Source organism: Sphaerodactylus townsendi, linkage group LG04, assembly GCF_021028975.2.
Source record: "Sphaerodactylus townsendi isolate TG3544 linkage group LG04, MPM_Stown_v2.3, whole genome shotgun sequence".
Classification (NCBI taxonomy): Eukaryota; Metazoa; Chordata; class Lepidosauria; order Squamata; family Sphaerodactylidae; genus Sphaerodactylus; species Sphaerodactylus townsendi.
In genome coordinates, this window is record NC_059428.1 from 9679668 (window position 1) to 9705819 (window position 26152).

The window sequence follows — 26152 nt, forward strand, 5'->3', positions numbered from 1 at the left end:
TAACACGCCACAATAAAATCAACCCATCAAAAGCTTTTCTGAGGCTGAAGCTCAACAGTTGACGGGAGACTGCCTGTGTTATCTCTGTATGAATCACGGCTTTTCTCTGTCTAATCCACTTATTGTTGGGGGCAAGTAATTCGGCCACCTTATTTCGAATATTTCTATGCAGCCTCTTTAGAGTCCCTCTCCGTGCCCCAGTTACGTGTCATGGACAGAGTTCAACTGTAGTCGCACATTAAATATGAGCAAAATTTTCCAGAGAATAAAGTTTCATGAGTCACAACTGCCTTCGTCAAGACACAAGGATTGATAGTTAACAAGAGCTTACAAAAGCATGCCTCTTGTATTAGTCTTTAAGGTGTTACTGGACGTGAATTTTGTTCTACAACTCAGAATAACACAGCTACCTACCTGAAACTTACCCCCATGAAGACAGCAACCAAAATTACCCACCTTTGAAAGGAGACTGCCCAACTGCTCCCCTGTGCGAGTCCCCGTTCTGGGACAACCTCTTTCTAACCATGAGATTTACGCAGAACCGTGACTCATGTAGAATTGAAAAGGCAGGTAATTCGTACTTTTCACACGCTATGTGGGTGTAAGAGTGAGTTGTCCCTTTAATTTTAATGCAGAAAATAAGCACTCAGCGACTAATGCATCAATGTTCACTCCAATATTAAGCTCACTCAAGTGTCATTTCCGGTCTCAGTGCAGGCTTGTGTTACTTGGAGGTGGGCTGCCCATTGCGAGAATAGCAACAGCACTGTTGTTTTCGTAAGTCTTCAAATCTGCAGGCCCCGGAGCCTCCAACTCATTCAGCTTCTTGCCCTTCCCAATTCCTATATCTGAGTTCAGCCCAAACCATTCTTGCAAATTCACAAACTTCTACCAAAATGGTGCTTTATTCCTTCTAGTTGTAACTGGATCACAGCAATAGGGTTTTCAGAACACCCCCATTAACGCTGTGCAGAGCGCTCAGTGGATTTCAGAGTACCACACAGGAATATAAACGCGACTCAGCTTCCAAATGTCATGTTTTCAAGGCCTCTATCTGGTTCAAGGAAGAAGAGGGGCCCACCCTTATTTCCAAGAACACTCGATTTCATCATCAGGGGAGGCCACAGGTTTGCAGAAGAGTCAAATTCTCAGAAACAGAGGAGAAGCCCTACAAAACACACGAGCGAGGAAACCGTGGGAAAGGGATAACGTCTTTGATGTTCTCGACTCCCAGAATGCATTGGAGGTAACGCTCAAACCCCATTCCGAAGCCTCCGTGTGGGGTTGATCCAAACTGACGCAGCTCGAGGTACCTGGAGTGCAAACGGGTACAGAAATTACACTCACAATATTTCCTGTTTGTGGCAAATTCCTTCCTTACAGAAACACCAATACCAGAACTTCCTGTTTGTTTAATTCCTGAATAGAAATGTAGCTACCATCCTAAGAATGCTTTCCTGAGAATGAGCCCCAATAAATAAAACGGGGCCTGTTTTTACCCAGACCTGCTCAGGGTGTCTCCCTGAATCACCTGTTGGACCTCATAACTAGGCTTGGCAATTCGTCATGGATCCTCATGATTTTTGCACTATGTCACCCTCAAATCACCATCACAAAACAGCCCGAGCACTTAGCCACATGTCTGAACACAACAGTCACACATCCCACGCTTTGTGGCGCCGCAGTGCCGCAAAAAAAGCAGTGGGAGGTATGGGATGGGATGAGGCATAACTTTGGACCCCCTGAACTAAACTTCACCAAACCTGGCTGGTATCATCAGGAGGGTCTCCTGAAGATACCCTGAAATTTTGGTGCTACTAGCTTCAAAAATGCACCCCTACCCTAAAAAATGCCAAAAAAGCTAATGAACCCGAATTTTTCAGTATTCTCGAATATATTCGGGTATACTGAATCAGGGATTCGGCTGATTCGGCTATACCAACAATTTCACAGCTGAATCAAGCCGAATCTGAATTTTCCTGGTATTGCTCAAGCTTACTGAAAACCACTACAGGCAGATAAAAGCTTCTGACCTAATTGCAGCTGCAGTCCTACAAATACTTTCCTAAAAGTGACTCCACTGAACAAGATGGTACCTATGTGGGGAAAAACTGTAAAGAATGGAGACTAATCCTTCATCTTTGCTTCTACTTCCCATAAGCCTTTGCAAATATACTGATGAGAGCCACCAGAATGCTTGACCCTGGAGTTGCCTCAGTGATGCTAATACACAGATTCCACAGCCTGGTCATATCATCCCCAAAAGTCTTAACATATAGCTGGATGTGGACCTACAGCAAAGGGTTTTGGAGATTAACCTCATTTCCCTCTAGACTAAGCAGGGAGGTTGGTCATAACTCTTGTGTTACAAAGGAACTCCCCATACTATATTATCTTTGGATGTCAGGATATTGTTCTTATTCACTGAAATTTGCTAACTCTTCGATGGACAGCAAAAGGCATATATTCTGATCGTTTTCCTAGTTCAGGGCTCCATTCCAGAGTCACAAGGCACAAAGACAGAATATATTCCTCATTCTTTTTGAACTGTCATATTGCTTACAATGTATTTGCTATGCCTGTTTCTAGCTAGTTTAATGTATGTCAGAATAGTCTTTAGGGTTATGCTGTGTGTGTGTCTCTCTCCTTGTGAATTTGGATATATAGCTGCTCTTCTTCTCCCCATAACAGACACCTTGTGAGGTTGGTGGAGCTGAGAGAGTTCCAAAGAACTGGGACCAGCCCAAGGTCGCCCAACAGGAATGTAGGAGTGGGGACACAAACCCAGTTCACCAGATAAGCCTCTGCCACTCAGGTGGAGGAGTGGGAAATCAAACCTGGTTCTCCAGATTAGAATCCACCTGCTCTTAACCACTACACTATGCTGGGTGCTATCACAGAGAAAGTCCTCCACACAACCCCCAGCCCCCTCAACTCAAAGGAGGAAGGGACGGTCTATATGGCAGAAGGTACTCCCAGAAGTAGTTTGGAGATTCCCCAGGTTCGCCCTATCTTATTAGATTTCAGAAGACAAACAGGAGCAGCCCAGGTTTGTATTTGGATGGGAAACCCATCAGGACGTCCAGGGTCTCTATGCAGAGGCAGGCAACGGCAAGCCATTTCCGAACATCTCCTGTCTTGACAATCCTATGCCTCTCAGACTGGTCTACACACCACAAAATTGTGTACATTCTCTCCCTTTTTCACAAGACACCCGGCATGCTTTGTGTTGATGTGCTTACCACTGGTAGGCGTCTTCTTGTCCCAACCTATGGAGCCAACACAAGAAATCCTTCTCAATACATCAGCCGCAGTATCAGGTTCCAGAGAGTTCAGCCCTCTTCATCTGCGATGGACCTAGCACACTTTCAAGACCTACAAATCTATGATGGCTTCAGCCGGTTTGGGCCACATCATCAGAGGCCTAATGAAGCGCTCTCTGGCCCATCACAGCACAATTCTTAGTCTTCATAAGGTAAAAGAGGGCCCCCCGCTGGCAACATCGAAATGCAGGTCTCTTAGCGACATTTTACACAGTCTGCAGGTTTAGATTTCCTAATCCTTCCCACAAACAAGAGCGCAGAACTCTGGAGCCCTTAGACAGGCAGAAAAGCCAGCCGTCCTTCCTGCTCGCAAAGAAGAATTCACGCAAGAAAAGCATATCAGCGGCCACTAACTAGACAACAATGTTCCAGACCGCCATCTTGTTTTCTTGAAATGGAGAATGGATGGGATTTTGTTCCAGAGCAGGTGAGATCGGCACCGCTGGCCAAAAGTAGGATTCATCTTGCAACAACTTCCTCCCTGCCATTGTGTGTTTGAGAGCTGTGGGCCTGGGATTCAAGACTAACCCCTGATCTTGAACTCATTGGGAATCACTGCCCTCACCCAATATGTAATATGGGCTTCCCTTTGCAGATCTTGTGTAAGGCAGCTTGTGTTCCTAGACTCTTAAAAGCCAGGGCTCACGTTATTAAATCAAAATCGAGGGCACGCATTGATTCCACATCACTCTTAAACTTGGTAAAAAAATGACCTCAACTATCCCAATCCAAAAGAGCTTCCCTAGCCCAGAGAAGTCAACCTTCTACTTTCTCATGCAATTCATTCTTCTTGGTTAATTCCATATCATTTCTAGTCCAATTCTCAAACTTGTCGGGCAGTACTGCTTTAGACAGCATTTGTGAGCTCACAAAAAAACCCCTGCATATAGAAAACTAGATGCCAGAGAAAAGTCTGGAATGCTTTTCCCTGAGAAGCTAGTTTTGTATGTACAGGACCAGTCAATCGTGGGAGTCTTGCACTCACAGTATAAAGCAATATGTGTACACCTCTAGAAGCATTATTTGGGCACTATACATAATTACTGAATGGGTTTGCTTACGTACAGCGTCTCACTGATCATTTTATCCAGGTCTTGCATGATTCTTTCTGCCAGGACCTATTGGCTAGTGACCATGAAGAGTTTGCATGGCCTTTCTGCTACGAGCAAATGATTTGCCTCAGCTCGTTTATGTCCCCACCCTGCAACTTCTTCTCATCACCCATTCTTGCATTTCTATCTTAAATCAAATTTAAATGGGTACTCCTTTTTTTTGGTAAACAGGGACTCAAGTGAACTGAAAATTAAAAGCTGAGAAGCCTGTCTGATCAATTTCAGACTATTTGTCTGACCTCCGCCTAATTAATTGGGGATCAAGGATTATATTCAGGTTAATATACACCACTCCTGCAGGGGGACCTGAGGAAATTTCTAGAAGACACGCAGCACATTTTCCTTAACAGATAAAGTGACAGATTGGCAAGGCGAATAGTGCTAACAAAAATCCCTAAAGGAACATCTGTTCTGTCTGAATGCTTATCCTTCTCCGCGCTCTAGGTATCAAGTAACCTTAACAAACCTGCATTTGACCAAATGCCAAGCTACTTTATTTCCATCCCAATAAGCCAAATGCAGGAATTCTCTGTACCTCTGTAGGCGGCATCGCAGCAAATCCAGACGGTCCTCTCTCAGACTGCCCCCGCAAAGTTCCCCAATTTCTGGTACGAGAAGATCAACGGCTGCCACCTAAAAAGGAAAGAAAATCACAGGTTTCTCTTTTGCCTCTAAGTAAAAGGCTTCGATAGTCGTGTATGGAGTCCTGTGAATGTGGAATTGAGTTTCCCTAAATAGCCAACTAATGGCCCAGTGGCTCTTGCTTTAAAATAAAAAGACTGCTTTAAATCTTAGTTTCTAGCCGTCACAGAGCTTAAACACAGCAAAAGAATCTGGTACGAGGATATCATTCTAACATACTGAAATGTTCATGATTTTGTAATTTTTTTATCCAGCCCTTTCACCATGTGGTTTTATTTCCACCATTTTGTTTTCACATGGGACACATTAGAATCATAGAGTTGGAAGAGACCCCAAGAGCCATCAAGTCTAAGGCCGTTTCCGCACAGCCATGATAGGGGTTGGGTCAGCGTCATGTACGCCGACCCAACCCCTATCGTGGCTGTGCGGAAACGGTCCCGGTTGTGGTGGGGAAGATGGTGCCGTGGAGCGCCGTCGCCCGGTCGACGTACCGTCTCTGCGGCCGTCCAGCGCATCGCCGAGGCCAGAGCACACCCCCCCTGCCCTGCGCGACTGCTCCGGCGTCGCAGGACAGGGGGGGCGTGTCCCCAGGCCTTGGCAACGCGCCGGACGGCTGCAGAGACAGTAGGTCGACCGGTCACAGGGGGGAGGGATGGTGCCTTCGAACCGCTGCCATTCGCACGGCAGCGGCTGGAAGCCGCCATTTTCCGTAAACCTCACTCGGGAAGCGAGGTCGGAAAACGGTGGCTTCACGCCGCTTGGGAGGGACGCAGCAGGGACGCAGCAGGGACGCAGCTTGGGGGGACGAGGAAGCTGCGTCCCCCGTGCGAACAGCTCCCTGAGGACGATGTTTTTGCCCTCCCCAGGGCGCTGTTTATGGCCCGTGCGGAAAGGGCCCACTGCCTGCACACAATCAAAGAACTAAAGTCTTGGTTTCTGACTCCTGCTCATGCACTGGTGTAGGAAGAGATAGTCTTGCCATCAAGCCTCTCTTTAAAAAGCTCCATAGAAGGACACTCCACCACACTCCCAGGTAGTGCATGCCACTATCGAACAGCCCTGACCTCCAGGAAGTTTTTCTTGATGTTTAGGTGGAATCTCTTTTCCTTCACCTTGAACCCATGACTCCTGGTTCTAGTCTCTGGAGCAGCAGGAAACAAGCTTGTTTCCTCTTCGACATGACACCCCTTCAAATATCTAAACATGACATGACACCCCTTCAAATATCTAAACATGGCTATCATGTCACCTCTTAACCTTCTCTTCACCAAACTAAACATCCCCAGCTCCCTAAGTCTCTCCTCGTAGGGCATGGATTCCAGACCTTTGACCATTTTGGTCGCCCTCCTCTGGACCCGTTCCAGCTTGTCAATATCCTTCTTGAATTGCGGTGCCCAGAACTGTACACAATATTCCAGGTGAGGTCTAACCAATGCAGAATAGAGAGGGACAATTAAATCCCTCGATCTAGACACCAGACTCCTATTGATACAGCCCAGAATCGCATTGGCTTTCTTGGCTTTACACAGATAAAATCACAGGTCCAAGATCATCCAGTGAGCATCATGGCTGCACAGAGATTTGAACCCATGTTTCCGAGGTCTTGTCCACATGCAGTGACAGACCAATTGTCTTAACTAGAGCTAGGATGAGTCTCATTCTGTTCCAAAGGTTAGAAGAAGCAACAGCAGCAACGGGGAATGTTAAGCTCACCGTGTGATGGGGCCCATCTTCGTTGTCCCGCATATAGAAGGGCTTGAGGTCATAGGGATAATTAAATACAAACACTGGGATTTCGCCGCAGTGATTGACCAAGTATTTCTCATGTTCGCGCTGGAGATCCAGACCCCACTGCAAAAATTAAAATAAAATAAAAAAGAGAGTTGGTTGTTACTCCCTGCTACCTTCTACATTGAAAGGATCTCAAAGCGGCTTATCATCAGCTTCTCTTCCCCTCCCCACAACAAGGACCTTGGGGGTCAGGTGGGGCTGAGAGAGTTCGAGGAGAACTGTGACTGGCCCAAGGTCACCTAGCAGGAGCGGGAAACAACTCTGATTCACCAGATAAGAGACTGCCCGCTGACCGGGGTGGGGGGTGCGGATTAAAACCCAGTTCTCCAGATTAGAGTCCGCCATTCTTTAATTTTTTTATTTTATTGAAAAATAATAAGAAATACAGTTTGTTTATTCATATACTTATGTTACACTTTTTACATTCCATGCAATTAAAATCTTGCTGTCTCCCTATTTGGGAGTTTCGTACACAAACTTTGGTCCAAAAAAAAAAAGACTTCTCTCCTCGTTTGGAGCACAGTACAAATCAGATCAAATATGTGGAGATATTATTTGTATATCTACATACAGTAGTCTACCACAGTATATCATACAGATAATCATATCGTATAGACCATAGGTGTCAAATTCACGACCCTCCAGATGTTATGGACTACAGTTCCCATCATCCCCTGCCAGCATCATGCTGCCAGGGATGTTTGGAACTGTAGTCCATAACATCTGGAGGGCCGTGAGTTTGACACCTGTGGTATAGACCATCGGTGGCTTTAAGTATTTATCTAATTTATTCTATCTACACTTATCTACACTTATCTATCTGAAAGTATAGTTTAAGATAATTTCTCAATGGCTTCCATTCCAATTCTTTCTTTTTTGTATCTTCCTCCTGTAATGAAAGTGAAATACATTCCAAGTCCGCCATTCTTAACCACCACGCAGATTACTTCCGTGGCTCATTCAGGAACTCAACAGAGCCCTGTACTACTTACTTACTTACTTGTTTATTTTATATACCGCCCTCCCCCTGAGGGCTCAGGGCGGTTCACAACAAGGTTAAAACATACATTAAAACATAATTTAAATATCAGTTACCTAAAAACAGAACCCATTTAAAAATGTGGATGGCGTCTGGCTACCCCCCCTCCCCCCCTTGTGCCCACGGGAGGCCAGATGACTTGGTAGATATATTTTTAGCCAGGCTGGCCAAACGCCTGCGGAACAGGTCTGTCTTGCAGGCCCTGCAGAAACTTCTTCTGAGGCAATTAAATGGGTTTGCTATTCTGGACAACTAAGGAAACGGGGTTAGGGGGACAAAATTCCGCAGGACCCCCGGTCACCTTGGGGGTCCACGGAGACAGGTAAGTCAGGCCTCCATGGCAAATACTGGCACCGGAGTCATGTGTGTGTGGGGGGGGAGGGGGTATTCCAGGGGCCTTCCCAGTATACTTTCAGGCCAGGAGGGCCTACCGGTGCGGACTTCCATCACTGAAAAGTGTGGTATAGGTCACTCAATGCAATGGGTTTTTGCAGAGAAGTAAAGGTTTTCCCCTTCTCCCCAGGTGCCCACGCCTCCAATCGCCTCCTTGCTGATGCTGTTCCCAGTTGCCCCCCCCCCCGCTGCCCCCCTCAAATTTGGCTGCCCGTGAAACCCGTCTTGGCTTTTGTGCTGACGAACACTCAGCACTCACCTCTGGTTTGTACTGGAAAACATGGCGAGCGTGCTTTAAGATCTCCATGGCTTCAGTGTATGACATTCTAGAATAGGGGGAAAAAACCACTTAAGCATTTGGCCTCTTTTGCTATAAACATACATTTGAGTACTAAGATCTTTGGGAAGGAATCTGGTCTCATGGGCCCAAGGCTCCCAGGAGAAACTTCACAATCCTCGCATAGAGGACACAGCCATGATGGCGGAGCAAAAGTGTAGTGCGGTTTGGCTATACCGCGAAACAGGTGTGTAACTCTGAGGGAAGGGCACAGGCCAGTCTATGAAAAGAATCTCAACCAGCAAAATACTCAGTGGGTTGAAATGAAAACAGGAGCACTGTTTGGGGTCCTGCAGTTGTGGAGTGGGAACATTTCAGAACAATATAACTGAAGCGCAAAGATTATATGAATTATCCGTCTTCCTATAGCACCTTTCAGTGTGGTGAAGTGTTGTCTCAGGGCCCACTACATAGTACAGGCATACACAAATCCCGGCGGCCATTTTCTTTCTTAAAGAAAACCCGGAAAGTAGACAGTCATTTACAGCACAATCCTATGTGGAGTGACTCCAGTCTACCCCAACTGATTTCAATGCACTTAGACTGGAGCAAGTTTGCACAGGTTTGCACTGAGTGGTGAGCTGGTGAGGAAGATGAGTTGCTTCTCTCTCTCTCTCTCTCTCTCTCTCTCTCTCACACACACACACACACACACACACACACACACACAAATATTTTTACTGCTTTCAAATTGCTCCCTCCTGGAAAGTGTTTTCTAATTTTCAAAACATGCACCAGAGACTAGAGTTGCTAGGCCTCAGCCGGCAACATTCGGGACAAATGGGAAGATACGCTGGTATCATGCCAGCCCACTGATATCACTTCTGGTAAAAACCAGATCTCTCATCATTAGACACTAACATTTACCTAAACTATACGATTTTACCACAGTTTTTGGGTGAAATGTTAGTGTCTACTATGACACTTCTGATTTTTACCAGAAGGGATGTCAGCACAGCGGTTAGGGTTGCCAGCCTCCAGGAAGGGTCTGGAGATCTCCCAGAAGTACAACTGATCTCCCAAGTATAGGAATCAGTTTCTGTGAAAGATACAGCAGCTTCAAAAGGTGGACTCTATGGTAGACCATAGAGCCTTGGAGAAACGGAAGTTCTAGAATGCTATCACACCCAGCTCCCGAAACTTCACCCTCCTCAGGCACATCTCTCAAAACTCCAGGAATTTCCCACACTGAAGCTGGGAACCCTAACCCTGGTACATGTCCATCCCCCCCCCCTCCGCCTCACGATTTCCTCCCATCAGTACCAGCAGCCTAGCAGATCTTCCACAAGAACGAGCTGATGGGCATCATCAAGGACCCTTATTTATATTTGCATGTAATGTTTAGGGCGAGGCTAGACCAATGTCCAGCCCAGCGATAGCGAGCCTTTTCGAGACCGAGTGCCCAAATTGCAACCCAAAACCCACTTATTTATCACAAAGTGTCAACACGGCAATTTAACCCAAATGCTGAGGTTTTAGTTTAGAAAAAACGGTTGGCTCTGAGATGTGCGTTACTCGGGAGTAAGCTTGGTGGTAGTCGGTGGCTTTCCTTTGAAGCAACCGTGCAACTCTTCAATGGGTGAATCACGACCCTAGGAGGGTTTACTCAGAAGCAAGCCCCATTGTCAGCAACCGAGCTGGTAAAAGATCGCGCTTTAGTTCTTCCCATGAAAATCAGTGGGGTTTAACAGCGCTTAACAGGGTTACCTACACTGCTTCCCCAAAACTAGGTCTTAGGTTTAATGATAATAGTGGGGGGGGGGACTCTGCACATGCCCACAGAGAGGGCTCTGAGTGCCACCTCTGGCACCCGTGCCATAGGTTCGCCACCACTGGCTAGCCTGATCTCATCAGATCTTGGAAGCTAAGTAGGGTCAGCAGTGGTGGGATCCAAAAATTTTAGTAACAGGTTCCCATGGTGGTGGGATTCAAACTGTGGCATAGTGCCAATGGGGCTGGGCGGGGCACAACGGGGGCGTGGCCAGGCATTTCGGGGGTGGGGCATTCCTGGGCAGGGCTGTGGCAAGGATGCAGCCGCTGCGCCGGTCCTTGGGCGGGAAATGAATGCACGCAGGCGCAGGCTGCCACACACGCCAGTACACCTCCTGCTAGACTGTTTCAAGTTCTGCGCGCTACTGCTGAGAGGAGGGCGTAACTAAGGCAAAAATCACGTGGCAAAATCACCAATTAGTAACCCCCTCTTGGCACACACAAATAATTAGTAACCTACTCTCAGGAACCTATGAAAACCTCTGAGGGTCCCACCTCTGAGGGTCAGTCCTGGATGGGAGAACATGTCTGAGACATTTTCCGAGAACATGTCTGTGAGACACAGTTTAGACAACTGGCTCATTCCACAGTGAAACCATTTCTAAAACGGGACGCTTGAGAGTGGCTGAAACGGAAACATTTTGCGTATCAATTTACACACAAAAAGTGGCAGATTACATAAAATACTGCGGCCTCAATAACTGACTGAATGGGTTATCAAAATCTGAAGAGGGGACAGGTTTGCATAGCTGCCACTCAGACCGGGAATTGCAACGTGAATAACGAAACGGTTATTTCCAGGCCACCCGGAAACCTGGAACTTGGCACATAGACACATAGTCCCAAGACGCCTTGTATCAAAAATGTCATTAAAAAAGCACAACAAAGAATGTTCTTTCTGCGCCAACTCAGGAAGCTCAAACTGCCCAAGGAGCTGCTGATACAGTTCTACAGAGGAATCATTGAGTCTGTTATCTGCACCTCTATAACTGTGTGGTTTGGTTCTGCAACCCAACAAGATCGACACAGACTTCAGAGAATAATCAGAACTGCAGAAAAAACAATTGCTGCTAACCTGCTTTCCATTGAGGACCTGTATACTGCACGGGTCAAAAAAAGGGCTGTGAAAATATTTACTGACCCCTCGCATCCTGGACATAAACTGTTTCAACTCTTACCCTCTAAACGTCGCTACAGAGCACTGCACACCAAGACAACTAGACATAAGAACAGTTTTTTCCCGAATGCCATCACTCTGTTAAACAAATAATTCCCTCGATAATGTCAAACTATTTATTATATATTTATTATATAATTACTGCACTACTTTTTTCATCATTCCTATTACCCATCTCCTCCCAATTATGACTGTATGACTATAGCCTGTGCTGACATTTCATTTTATTTTATGATTTTACATTTTATGTTTTTATTACTATTGATTGTTTCCTGATTGCTTACTAGACCTATATGACAATCATTAAGTGCTGTACCTTATGATTCTTGACAAATGTATTTTCTTTTATGTACACTGAGAGCATATGCACCGGAGACAAATTCCTTGTGTGTCCAATCACACTTGGCCAATAAAGATTCTATTCTATTCTATTCTACAAGAAAAGACTGAAAATAGGACTTTATTGTGCTTTGTAATCAAAATACTGTGCATGAAGTTTACCTCATAACAGAGGTCTGCATGTCAGCATATAGATCACAATGGGAAGGCCATGTCTGTGGCAGTGGAAAAGAGCAAGCGTCCAGTAGCACCTTCAAGACTAACAAAGTTTCTGGCCGGGTATGACCCTTTTGAGACCTGCAGCTCGCTTCTTCAGTTACCTGGAGAGCTGTGACTCAGGAAAGCTCATATCCTGCCAGAAATTGGATTCCAGCATATCGTGAGTCACGCCAGACAGAAGAATAATCTCCATGCTTAAATGCTTCCAGAATGCATCTGGCTTTTACTTGAATGAACATTTATTATTATTATTATTATTATTATTATTATTATTATTATTATTATTATTATTATTATTATTATTATTATTATTATTGTTGTTGTTGTTGTTGTTGTTGTTGTTGTTGTTTGTTGTTGTTGTTGTTGTTGTTATACTACACATAACAACACAGCACAAGTGTCTGGAATTCATCTCTGAATATCGAGTCCTTCCCAAGGACCTAGGATATTAGAGGTATTTGCGTAGAATGTGTGCAGTTCCTAGAAGTGCTGCTTTCTGCAGCATGTGGACTGATGTTCTGTCCAAGTTTAGGCTTTCCAGATGTTTTTCAAGATTTCTTGGGATTCCTCCTAGAGCACCGACTACTAGTGGGATTACTGTTGCTCTTTTTTGCCACAATCGTTCAACTTCAATTTGTAGGCTGTCAACTGGCACAGCAACATCTATGATCCAAACGTGTTTTTTCTCTATCACTGTTATGTCTGGGGAGTTGTGTGCCAGGTGTCTGTCTGTTTGTATTCTAAAGTCCCAGAGTATTTTTGCTTCTTCATTTTCTGTGGTCTTCTCTGGCTTGTGCTCGTACCAGGTCTTGCTACAGGGCAGGCTGTACTTTTTATTATTATTATTATCATCATCATCATCATCATCATCATCATCATCATCATCATCATCATCATCATCATCATCATCATCATCATCATCATCATCATCATCATCATTATAGATTTCACAGCTGCCAGATCTTTAGCTGGTTGTTGGCCTTACAATTACAATTCGAGCCTCACCCAGAGGCCTAGGAAGTTGTAATGTATCGGCGTAGTATTCGTGTGGATCCCAGCAGGGCTGCCTTCATCATCATCATCATCATCATCATCATCATCATCATCATCATCATCATCATCATCATCATCATCATCATCATCATCATCATCATCATCAATTACGTTTGTATACTGCCCTCCCCCTTAAGCTGTCTGTCCAAGGCTGATTATGCACTGGTGCTCTGCCCCGCGCTGAAGGCAGAACTTCTGTTATGGATTCCTTTTCCCCCCTCTCACACTCACTGCGTGGCAGATCCCATAATCTCCGCTGTTTCTGAGAGTGGGCAAAGAGTGGCCTTTCCCCCTGCTTCGCATGGAACATGAAAGAAATAGCCCCACATTATTCTTTGCTTTGTGCAGTTATCCAATATGCCTCCTATCTCTGCAACTGTTTCGTCACGGACACAGACGATACAGTCAAGATGGCAAAGGATGGTGGAGAAGGTTTCTACCAGATGAGTCATAAAGCCATTTCAGAGACAACATACCAATTCTCACATACAAGCGCCAGAACAACGAGAATGGCTTTCCCCAAGGGTAAATTCTTACAACCCCAATGGTGACATTGCATATATTTTGTTGAACTATGATTTTTTTTAAAAAAGGGGGAAAAGAAAAGATTTGCTTACATTACAAATGGGTTCTTCAGCATCTGTTCTAACTTGCCCTTCATGGGGGAAAGAGGAGAGAAATGAAAAATATCATTCACAATTGCAGTTGGAAAGAATTCAGACAAAGGACAGCCTTGCATGTTATTTTCCAGAAGCATTTCACAACAGAATTGTGAACTTGATGGGACTTTAGACCAGTGATGGCGAACCTTTTTGAGACTGAGCCCAAATTGCAAACCAAAACCCACTTATTTATTGCAAAGTGCCAACACACCAATTTAACCTGAACACTGAGATTTTAGTATAGAAAAAACGGTTGGCTCTGAGATGTGCATTACTCAGGAGTAAGCTTGGTGGTAGTCGGTGGCTTTGCTTTGAAGCAACCGTGCAACTCTTCCAATGGGTGAATCACGACCCTAGGAGGGCTTACTCAGAAGCAAGCCCCATTGCCAGCAACTGAGCTTACTCCCAGGTAAAGGATCGCGCTTTAGTTCTTCACATGAAAATCAGTGAGGTTTAACAGCACTTAACAGGGTCTCCTACACTGCTTCCCCAAAACCACGTCTTAGGTTTGATGTGGCCCAGGCCAGCCTAGATGTGTGGGGGGTGGGGGTGGGGGTGGGGCAACTCTGTTTGTGTGTGCCCACAGAGAGGGCTCTGAGTGCCACCTGTGGCACCTGTGCCATAGGTTCGCCACCACTGCTTTAGACATTGCGCAGGCTGAACTAGATGCACACAGATATATAGCCCAAACTCTGCGGACAGATGAACCTGATTAAGCTCATTGATTGGAGATGCAGTTCAGCACAGTTGAATATGCCTGTTTGCTGATTTCCCAGTTAGTCCACCAGCCATGGGATGGTGCTAGGCCAAGTATTTGAGATTTTCTTCACTCCTGAGCACTGGAAACACTGGTCAGCATTCCTGCCTCCCTGGACAGGAGTCCAGAGGCGTAGCTCCAAGAGGATGGGGGGTGCGCGACGCTCCGGGTGCGCACACTAGTGTGTGTGGTGGGGGCGTTCTGGGGTGGGACGGGGGCGGAGGATGCACCGGGCACTGTTCCCCCTTGCTACGCCTCTGCAGGAGTCACCATCTCAGGGGAACACCAAATGGTTTGCATGGAGAAGACCCATATATAGCACAAGCAAAAACCCTCCACATTATGATGTTTGCATACTGCAAGGATACCGTAGAGATTTATAAATAGCACACAGCGTGTCTGTGTGATGTGGACACAGACACATGTTGACTGGGTTTTAACAAGCGAAGGGTATTCGATTAAAAGAGATACTTATTAGCAGAGAAGCGGAAATAGCATCCAGTGGGGAAAAAGAGAGCCAGAGATACCTTGAGTTGCTTTATACAAAAGTTTACTAATTTAAAAGGGTAGGGTTACACAGAATAAAACAAATAAACGCTATACTGCTCTGTTACATATTTACAGTAGAAGAAGAAGAGTTTGGATTTAACCCCCCCCCTTCTCTCCTGTAGGAGACTCAAAGGGGCTTACAATCTCCTTGCCTTTCCCCCCTCACAACAAACACCCTGTGAGGTAGGTGGGGCTGAGAGAGCTCTGAAGAACTATGACTAGCCCAAGGTCCCCCAGCTGGCATGTGTTGGAGTGCACAAGCTAATCTGGTGCACCAGATAAGCCTCCACAGTTCAAGTGGCAGAGCGGGGAATCAAATCCGGTTCTCCAGATTAGAGTACACCTGCTCTTAACCACTACGCCACTGCTGCTCCTACTAACTATACACTTACTAACTATACTAACTGAATACTTAAGACTACATCTTGCTCTTCCTTCCTACTTCTCTCTGTCCATGTGGTTTTCTCCTTTGAAACAAGGAAAACAAGTTAACTTTATATCTTCTGATGTATGTGCTACCACATGTAAGCAATGGCTACCAGACTGATCAATAGCTAATCCAGATCATAAAACAGGGACTTCAGCAATTTGTTTACATATGAACAGTTAACTGTTTTATAACAGTGACAGACACTTGCAAATACCGTGTTTCCCCGAAAATAAGCCAGGGTCTTATATTAATTCTTGCTCCAAAAGTTAGGGCTTATTTTCAGGGGATGTCTTATTTTTTTCCCGTGATTTTGCGCCCCCATGTGACCAGATCAGCTGCGCCAGAGAATCTGTAACAAGCGCTTATTTTTGGAGTAGGGCTTATATTTCAAACATCCTCCAAAAATCCCGAAAAATCATGCTAGGGTTTATTTTCAGGGTAGGTCTTATTTTCGGGGAAACAGAGTACCAACAACAAGGGACGCCATAGGCGGTGGGACTTTCTCCCTTACTCTAGTGACCCCTACCACTGAGATTGATTCTCCTATACCGCCCCCATGGATATAGCCTCACCCAGGACTCTATTTCTCTGTCACACCAGAAAGCGACAGAATGTGGCGCAGCGGTTACTACTGAAAGCTAGATCACATCCCTAACTATGTTTACAAAGCAAGTAAGTTACAGAAAGAATGTTGTAGGCGATTTTAATGGTTTGTACCTCTTGTCCGGGGGCTACATGCTTGTGGAAGAGACCAACATCTTGAGGGCATCTGGAAAGCACCGTGTCCGTCACTCTTTTGAAAAGATCCTCCATCACCTAAGCAAAAAGGAAAACAAAAACAGGAAAGTTTCTAACTGCTATTACATTTATTCCTCAGCTTGGTCTGCAACGGCTTATAACATGCAACTCTATGGCCTCTTCTGCACATGCAGAATAATGCACTTTCAATCCACTTTCACAATTGTTTGCAAGTGGATTTTGCTATTCCGCACAACTGCAAAGTGCATTGAAAGTGGATTCAAAGGGCATTATTCTGCATGTGCAGGCTTACATAATACTGCAGGGTTTTCACAGTCATTACAAGAGGAAGAGGAGGTGGTGGTGAAGGAGTTTGGATTTATACCATGCTTTTCTCAACTGAAAAGAGACTCGATGCAGATTACAAACTCCTTTTCCCTTCTCCCCACAACAGATATCTTGTGAGGTAGGTGGAACTGAGAGTTCAAAGAAAACTGTGACTAGCCTAAGGTTACCTAGCAGGCTTCATGTGTAGGAGTAGAGTCCAGATCAGAGTCTACCGCTCCTAACCACTACACCAAACTGGCTCTCTTTACGCATTACTCATTCAAACATTTCTATACAGCATTTCTTCCTTGTTCAACCTTAACCTTTTCAACATGAATGTAAAGAAGGACACACGTGACCGCTCCAAACTGTTGCAGACGGAGGAATAGTGGGATCACAATGAAGGTAAGATTCCTCCCAGAAATTCCCTGAGTCAAAATGCAAGCTGTCTGTCACTACACCAAACCAGGTCACAGTAACTGGAACCTAAAGGCTCGCTGAAGAAGTAAATCTACATAGGCAATCGTGTCACCCCTTAACCTTCTTTTCTTCAGCCTAAACATACCCAGCTCCCTAAGTCTTTCCTCATGAGGCATGGAATCCAGACCTTTTACCATTTTGGTTGCCCTCCTTTGGACCTGTTCCAGCTTATCAATCTCCTTCAATCTCCTTGAATTGTGGTGCCCAGAACTGGGTACAGTATTCCAGGTTAGGTCTGACCAATGCAGAATACAATGGTACTATTACTTCCCTTGATCTAGGGTATTCCTTTTTTTAAAATTATTTTTTTAAATATATTTTTATTGGAGATTTTAAAAAAGTGTTATACAGAGTTCTAGCAAACAACTTAGAATGCCATGCACACAATATTTTTTATATTGGTCCAAAGGTCTTAAGGCTCTGTTGTTTGGGAAAAGGAAGCTAAGGAAAGGGGAAGAAAGGGATAAGAGTGACAGAATTTACATAAAATCATAACATATCACAAAAGTCTAAATAAAGAAGAGAGATAGGGAAGATAAGGAGGGAATAAGAGAAAGAAGAAAAGGAGAGTTTAATACAAATTAATATTAATAACTAAAATCCAAAAAAAATTAAAAAAAGTTGCTAAGCTTAACTGTTAAAAACATAAAATTCACGGATTGCGTTTTAACCAGATAATTAATTCCAACTTGGCTTCATTCGGACCTGTTTCAGCTTATCAATCTCCTTCTTGAATTGTGGTGCCCAGAACTGGGTACAGTATTCCAGGTGAGGTCTGACCAACGCAGAACACAATGGTACTATTATTTCCCTTGATCTAGGCACTGTATTCCTATTGGTGCAGCTCAGAATCACATTGGCTTTCTTGGCTGCCGCATCACACTGTTCACTCACGTTCACCTTGTGGTCCAGTAAAACTCCCAGACCCCTTTCACATGTGCTGTTTACAATCCAGTTTGTTGCCCATCTTATATCTGTGATGGCATAGGGAAGGTTCCCATTCTTCTGGCATTCCACAACTATTGTAAACGCTTCTGAGAGTCAAAGCTGTCTTCGTCAGATATCTGATGAAGGGAACTCTGAGGCTCGCAAATTTGTATCCCCCAAATCTCACTGGTTCCTGGATGGTACCGAATCTGACTCCTCCTTCCTACAATGCAGCAGTGCAGGGAGCAAACCATGGAAAATACAGAGGAACCTCGGTTTTCGTTGGTCATCCGTCCGAAAAGAATCGATGAAAACCGAAACTGATGAAAACCGAGGCAAACTTTTCCATAGGAATCCATGTAAATCCAATTAATCCGTTCTAGGCACTCCAAAAAACATACCCAAAATACATGTTTGGGTGAATAAGCATAGTGTTTAATCAGTGGTGGGATCCAAAAATTTTAGTACCCTGTTTCCCCTAATATAAGACATCCCCGAAAAATAAGACATAGTAGAGGTTTTGCTGAAGTGTGAAATATAAGGCATCCCCCAAAAGTAAGACGTAGCCAAGTTTTTGTTTGGAAGCATGCCTGACGAACAGAACACAGAAAAATAAGACATCCCCTGAAAATAAGACATAACGCATCTTTGGGAGCAAAAATTAATATAAGACACTGTCTTATATTCGGGGAAACACGGTAACAGGTTCCCATGATGGTGGGATTCAAACTGTGAAGCGTAGCGCCAATGGGGCGCTGGGTGAGGGCCACGCGACTGGGGTGTGGCCAGGCATTCTGGGGAGTGGGGCTTTCGAGGGCGAGGGCTGTGTAGCAAGGGCGCCCATGGCCACTGCGCCCGGTCCTTAGGCGAAGGAAAGCTGAAATGCGCGAGGCGCCAGGCTGCTGCTTACGCCGCGCCGGTGCACCTCCTGCTAGACTGCTTCCAGTTCTGCGCGCTACTGCTGAGAGGAGGGGCGTAACTAAGGCAAAAATCACATGGCAAAATCACCAATCTCGGCACAACATAAATAATTAGTAACCTACTCTCGGGAACCTGTGAGAACCTGCTGGATCCCACTTCTGTTTAATGCTGAAAACAGTAACAAATTATAACATTAGGACCAGCTTCAGAGCCAGTGGACCAATGTTGCACCAGAAAGCTGTCCAGAGAGGTCTGTTTCTGACTCCTCTTTAAGATTTGTCTGAAATGGGGAAAGACGATGTCATCAAACAAGTTGCAGACACGGCCTGCAACAGCTTTGTCCGGGTGATTTTTCTCCACAAACCCCTGCACCTTTCTGCAAATCGATGAAAACCGAGGCAAGTCGCTGAAAACCGAGACAAATTTTTCACTGAAAAAAATCGATGAAAACCGAAACCGATGAAAACCGAAGGCAATGAAAGCCGAGGTCCCGCTGTATAATGCACGCAACCTCTCTCTGTCTCCCCACTTTTCTACCTCTTTCTCCTGCTTCTAGGGTTGCCAGCTCTGGGTTGGGAAATTCCTGGATATTTTGGGGGTGGATTCTGAGGAGAGCAAAGTTTTGAGGAGAGGAGGGGCCTCTGCCGTGTAAAATTTCCATGGAGTCTACCCTCCAAGAAACTATCTTCTCCACGGGGACTTGGGCTCCTTCCGCACATGCAGAATAATGCACTTTCAAACTGCTTTCAGCGCTCTTTGAAGCTGTGCGGAATGGCAAACTCCACTTGCAAACAGTTGTGAAAGTGGTTTGAAAACGCATTATTTTGCGTGTGCGGAAGGGGCCTTGGTTGTCTGGAAAATCAGTTGTAATCGTGGGAGATCTCCAGATGCTATGTACGTGTCTCCATTTCTATTGTTCTTGTCAGTTTTTCTCCCCGGACTCTCACCATTACTGTGCCCATGTGTGGGTTTTTTTTAAAGGTGTCAGGTGGCTCAAAATATCTCCAGACAACAGAACTGGAAACCTCCGCATGCGGTAGACAACGGTGGTTATTTGCTTAAGCAAAGTCCCGGATATACAGAAGGTGAATCTTCCTCTTTCTAGGAACCAAAAGTCTCAGCTTGGCTTTTTCAGAACTCCACCTGTGTGTGTGTTAGGACATCTCTTCCCACTATACAGCAGTGGTGGCGAACCTCTGGCACGGGTGCCAGCGGTGGCACTCAGAGCCCTCTCTGTGGGCACGCGTGCATAGAGTTTGTCATGTGATAATAGTGTAATTATTTCAGGGAGATTATTAGCATTAAACCAAAGACCTAGTTTTGGAGAAGCAGTGTAGATAACCCTGTTAAGCGCTGTTAAACCCCACTGATTTTCATGGGAAGAACTAGAGCGCGATCCTTTACCTGGGAGTAAGCTCAGTTGCTGGCAATGGGGTTTGCTTCTGAGTAAACCCTCCTAGGGTCATGATTCACCCGTTTGAAGCGTTGCACAGTTGCTTCAAAGCAAAGCTACCGACTACCACCAAGCTTATTCCCGAGTAACACACACCTCGGAGCCAACCGTTTTTTCTATACTAAAACCTCGGTATTCAGGTTAAATTGCCATGTTGGCACTTTGCAATAAATAAGTGGGTTTTGGGTTGAAGTTTGGGCACTCGGTCTCGAAAAGGTTCGCCATCACTGCACTAGACTAACAGCCTGCAGCATGCAGCCTTGACGGTTTTCTCTGCAGGACAGACAAAAGGAAATACTTCTTTACAAAATGATTGACTCAATCATGTAGTGATGTAGTGATGGCCACAGGCAAAGTGGGATTCGTAACGAAGAGGTCTACCAGTGGCTACCTGTCACAGCCATTACGATTTAACACTTGTGATGTTAAACACACCCAGAAACAAGTATGTATCAGATGACATGTGAGCCATTGAAAATGGTGAAAAGTCCGTGAGGCTTTCCTACAAAACACTGGGCTGCAACGTGAGAGAAGGTTTTGCATTTTCAGATGATTATGTTCAACATGTTTATTTCCAGATGTGTTGTTCTTGCAATAATGTTTGTATGACCGCTGAGGAAGGCAGGCAGCCCCACCCAAGACTTCAGACGGCCAGTGGAGACACCGTGTTCGTCCCACCCGCTCCCAAAGGAGCTTCCCAACAACATGGGGAGTCTTGTGAGCATAAAAAAGTCTCCCTGCCCCCGGGAAGCCCCCTGGGTTTCAATAGACTTACGGTACCTTTTTAGGTGCTGTAAGTCTAAATTCTTAGCTGCTGGTGCAAGGTGGCAAATGACCAAGAGGAAGGTGACTAATGTTGGCTCCTCTCCTGATTCTTCCTCAAAGGCCGACACGGTCCTAGAAAGGGCTTTCCCCCTCCTCTACCTGTTAGGCCGCTTCCACACAGCCACGCTGGGGCGTATACGACGCCGACACACACACACCCTGGGACCGTTCGCACGAACAGTCCCGGTAAAGACAGGGAAGACGGCGCAGCACTGCGCGGTCGCCCAATCGACTTACGTTCCCTGCGACCTTCCAGCGCATCGCCGAGGCCAGGGGACACGCCCCCCCTGCCCTGCGCGACCGCTCCGGAGTCGCAGGGCAGGGGGGGGCGTGTCCCCAGGCCTCGGTGACGCGCGGGAAGGTCGCAGGGAAGATAAGTCGATCGGAAAAGGAGGGGTTGGCGCCTTCCAGCTGGAGCGAAGGCGGCACACGGCTGCGATGCAGCTGCGCCCCCCATGTGAACAGCTCCCATGGGTCGGCGTTTTTGCCATCCCTAGGGCGCTGTAAAAGGCCCGTGCGGAAAAGGCCTTTCTGACAGAAACCAAGGCTTCAACTGACAGTATTGTTGTGGTCGCCTAGCAACAGTCACTGAAGGCATGTGTTTCAGAAGAGAAGCCTGCATTTGCACCGGGGGGAGGGGGGGCTAATCCCTCAGAATGTGTACATGTGTCTGTGTGTATTTAAGGTTTCAGATTTTTCTGCAAACCTGGGGTGTCCCCAAATTTAAGGGAAAGATCTGACTTGTCTGTTCAGGGCTTCAGTCTCTGGATTTAAGTATCCACAACCATGCTGAGAATTTATAGATATAGAAGATTATCTGGTATATTAGTTGAGGTTTGGAATGGCATTTTATTTTCTGAATTTCAATGTAGTTAATTTTAATGCAGGGTGCATCATCAGAAAAGTGTAGCAATCTATTGGGTTTACTGAGAATAACAAACCAAAAGGTCAACAAAGAGACTTTTGCTACTGGACTCTGAAAGTCAGTGCCCTGGAAGTCAAAGGTGAAAGGTCAGAGAGGAGCAACCACGCCTGTCTGCCAACTGTAAATATAAACAAAAATGGTGTCAGCTTTGCGGGGCTCTAAGGCAGCCCCCCCTCACACACACACTGTACCTAGGGTTATTAACCCAGAATTGGGAAATTCTCAGAGATTGTGGTTGTAGGGTGGGTTTTTTTTGGGGGGGGGGAAGGACTTCAGTGTGGGTATAAAGCCATAGAGACTACTCTCCAACACATCCATTTTTCTTCAGGGGAACCGGATCTCTTTAGCCTGGGAGATCTCCAGGCCTTACCTGAAGATTGGCAACCCCCACTGTACCCCTGAATGTGTGTTATGCATGGGGTGGAAAATGTTGACAGAGAGAAATTTTTCCCTCTTTCTCACAATACTAGAACCAGGAGGCATTCATTGAAAATGCTGGGGGGAAGAATTAGGACTAATAAAAGGAAACACTTCTTCACGCAACGGGTGATTGGTGTTTGGAATATGTTGCCACAGGAGGTGGTGATGGCCACTAACCTGGATAGCTTTAAAAGGGGCTTGGACAGATTTATGGAGGAGAAGTCGATTTATGGCTACCAATCTTGATCCTCTTTGATCTGAGATTGCAAATGCCTTCGCAGACCAGGTGCTCGGGAGCAACAGCCGCAGAAGGCCATTGCTTTCACATCCTGCATGTGAGCTCCCAATGACACCTGGTGGGCCACTGCAAGTAGCAGAGAGCTGGACTAGATGGACTCTGGTCTGATCCAGCTGGCTTGTTCTTATGTTCTTATGTGTTATTACTCCTTCACAGTCTCATCCCTGACAAATACACTTCTGCAGTCTTACAAAATACTAGCTTTTCACTCGTTCCCCCCGGTTTCATTTTTCTTTTTCGTATGACTTTACAGTCACGATCTCCCTATTGAGTAATGGGAATTGGCGGAAAGTACAAAACATCCCAATTAACGAACGGAGTAGACAGGAGGCAGTTTTGATACTCTGAGAATGTAGCGTAATCACTTTGTCAGAGCATGAAAAAAAAGGAGAGGGCGTCTTGTTCTGGGGGAGCAGAAAATCTGGAGGATTTAAGCGGTGGACCTGTTCAAAAATCCCATCTAACAACGGGGTGCAAGGGAGCGAGTCCAGAAAAGTCTAATGAGAACAGAGCGTAATCGTCTTGGGTTCGAGCTATTTAGACAAGTTGTAAATTGAAGCATGATACAGAGCGAAGCGAAGCAAATGATCTTCTTTTTAAATTTCTGCGGCGGGCGATTGTTGATGCGCTCGATTGTGTTCAGCTATCTTCGCGGGAGCCAAGCTTTCGAGTTCCTGCCCGAGGCATTGTTTATTCCAGTGATTGTGGGTACATTTGTGTTGTGGGGTTTGGGAGAAGCAAAGGTTTGTGATAGGAGGCTTCTCTGTAGGCCGCTGCAGGTCCTTGAGGGATAAGAACGTAAGAACAAGCCAGCTGGATCAGACCAGAGTCCATCTAGTCCAGCTCTCTTCCTCAAAGGCCGACAAGGTCCTAGAAAGGGAGGATGTGAAAACAATGGCCTTCTGCGGCTGTTGCTCCCGAGCACCTGGTCTGTTAAGGCATTTGCAATCTCAGATCAAAAAGGATTTATTAGTATTTAATTATTTATTATAGAATAGAATGAAATGAATGTACACACATATATTTAACATATCACCGTTTGGGTAAATATTTATTAACACGTATTTATTAAATCTGTTTAAAAATAGACACATATAGATTTATGAGAATGTATATATATTTATAGAATTTTAATCTATTGTATTGCTTATTGAAGACGAAGCACTGAAGAAGGCATCGAAAAGCTTTAGTTACGCGACTAGCTTCTGCTTGCTGAACTTTTTGCTTGCTGAATTTTTCTCCGCATTGCAACAAGGCTCCTTTAAATGGACTCCAGAAGGAGATCACGTAAGATTTCAGCCACATATCCAGAATAACAACATACTCTTGAAGAATAAGAACTTTGTAAATGTCAGGATAATATCCTATGACTATGGTTTTGGATACAAATATATGAAGAGCAGGACTAATACGTTGGACTGTTTTGAGTGTGCACTAAACTGAGAGTGAACTGTTTCAGCACGCGTGAGAAAATCCCTGCGCTCCTTCTAAGGAAGTCCACTTGGAATAGAAATACAAATAAGCATTGTTGCACTTGTATTTTATGTATGATTAGAAATATAAGAGGGTAATACATTGAATGCCACTTTAGCAGCATACGTGTGTCTTGTATAATTTTTCCGGTCCATTTTTTGACACGCTCTTTGAGACGCACGTTTCCATTAATAAATTCCTAATTCTTCCCCCCAGCATTTTCAATGGATGCCTCCTGGTTCAAGTATTGTGAGAAAGAGAGAGAAATTTCTCTCTGTCAACATTTTCTACCCCATGCATAATTTTATAGACTTCAATCATATCCCCCTCAGACGTCTCCTCTCCAAACTAAAGAGTCCCAAACGCTGCAGCCTCTCCTCATAAGGAAGGTGCTCCAGTCCCTCAATCATCCTCGTTGCCCTTCTCTGCACTTTTTCCATCTCTTCGATATCCTTTTTGAGATGTGGCGACCAGAACTGAACACAGTACTCCAAGTGCGGTCGCACCACTGCTTTATAGAAGGGCATGAGAATCTTTGCAGTTTTATCATCAACTCCTTTCCTAATTATCCCCAGCATAGAGTTTGCCCTTTTCACAGCTGCCATGTATTGAGTTGACATTCCCATGGAACTATCAACTAAGACGCCTAAATCCCTTTCCTGGTCTGTGACTGATAGCACTGTTAGGTGCTATGTTAGGTGTGCTCATGGGTGTGTTTTTGCCATCAAGGCACAGCTGACTAATGGCAACCCCAGAGGTTTTCAGGGGAGCGGGCCTGCAGGTAAATCCCAAGCGTAGTCTTCTGTACAAGCACCAGGTCATTAATGATCCATGGGATGACGTAACATCACAGCGTTTACGAGACAGACTATGTTAACAGGGTGGTTTGCCATTCAGTGCCTTCTCCACTCATCTACACTTTACGCCCAGGAGGGCAGGTACCAGCGTGGTGCAGTGGTTAAGAGCAGGTGGATTCTAATCTGGAGAATTCCCCACTCCTCCACCTGAGTGGCAGAGGCTTATCTGGTGAACCAGATGTGTTTCCGCATTCCTACGTTCCTGCCGGGTGACCTTGTTGCGTCTGTTGTGGGGAGAGGAAGGGAAATGTGCTTGTAAGCCACCTTGAGTCTCCTTACAGGAGAGAAAGGTGGGATATAAATGCAAACAACAACTCCTCCCGCTCCTCCTCCTCCTCCTCTTCTTCTTTCTGGACTGTTTGAAAAACTCCCTAAAAGGCTGAACGTCAGACGCTGCTCAAACTTAAACATAGGGACGCAGCGGTGATGGAAAGTGTTAACTTAAACTCCCTAGGGCCGTGATGGCGAACCTATGGCACGAGTGCCCAAGGCGGCACTCAGAGCCCTCTCTCTGGGCATGCATGCCGTCATCTCCCCCTCCCCCTTCCCCTTCAAATCTGGCACAAGAAACAGACTAACAGCTGACCGGAGTGCTGCATGTGTTGCTCTAAAACTTACAAAGTATGAGCCACATACTTATTATCAGCAAGCATACAACAGCAAAAATCACATAATTGTTCAAAAGCATTCCAAATGCAAACTTTCACCTTTCAATAAACGTTGTTGTATCATTGACAGTTCTCTTATTGTGTTTTTCTTTTAAGACAAAAGATGTTAATGTATGAGTTGTTTTTTTTTAAACTAAAACCTCAGTATTCAGGTTAAATTGCCGTATTGGCACTTGGCGATATTTATTTATTTATTTATTTATTTATTTATTTATTTATTTATTTATGGATGGATGGATGGATGGAT

The 26152-nt window shown here is 45.3% G+C and overlaps 1 protein-coding gene across 1 annotated transcript in view; it reads right to left on the bottom strand.

Moving 5' to 3' along the window:
- Positions 1-596: 596 nt before the first annotated feature.
- The window catches only part of NARS2 (asparaginyl-tRNA synthetase 2, mitochondrial), a 62545-nt gene continuing 36989 nt past the window's right edge, over positions 597-26152 (bottom strand). The window contains exons 10-16 of the mRNA XM_048495346.1: positions 16311-16409; positions 13813-13850; positions 8560-8626; positions 6791-6928; positions 4971-5068; positions 3243-3269; positions 597-1313 (exon numbers count right to left, since the gene is read on the bottom strand). Coding sequence (XP_048351303.1) covers positions 1169-1313; positions 3243-3269; positions 4971-5068; positions 6791-6928; positions 8560-8626; positions 13813-13850; positions 16311-16409 — 612 coding nt within the window. The 3' untranslated portion in view covers positions 597-1168. The remainder of the gene's footprint in view (positions 1314-3242; positions 3270-4970; positions 5069-6790; positions 6929-8559; positions 8627-13812; positions 13851-16310; positions 16410-26152) is intronic.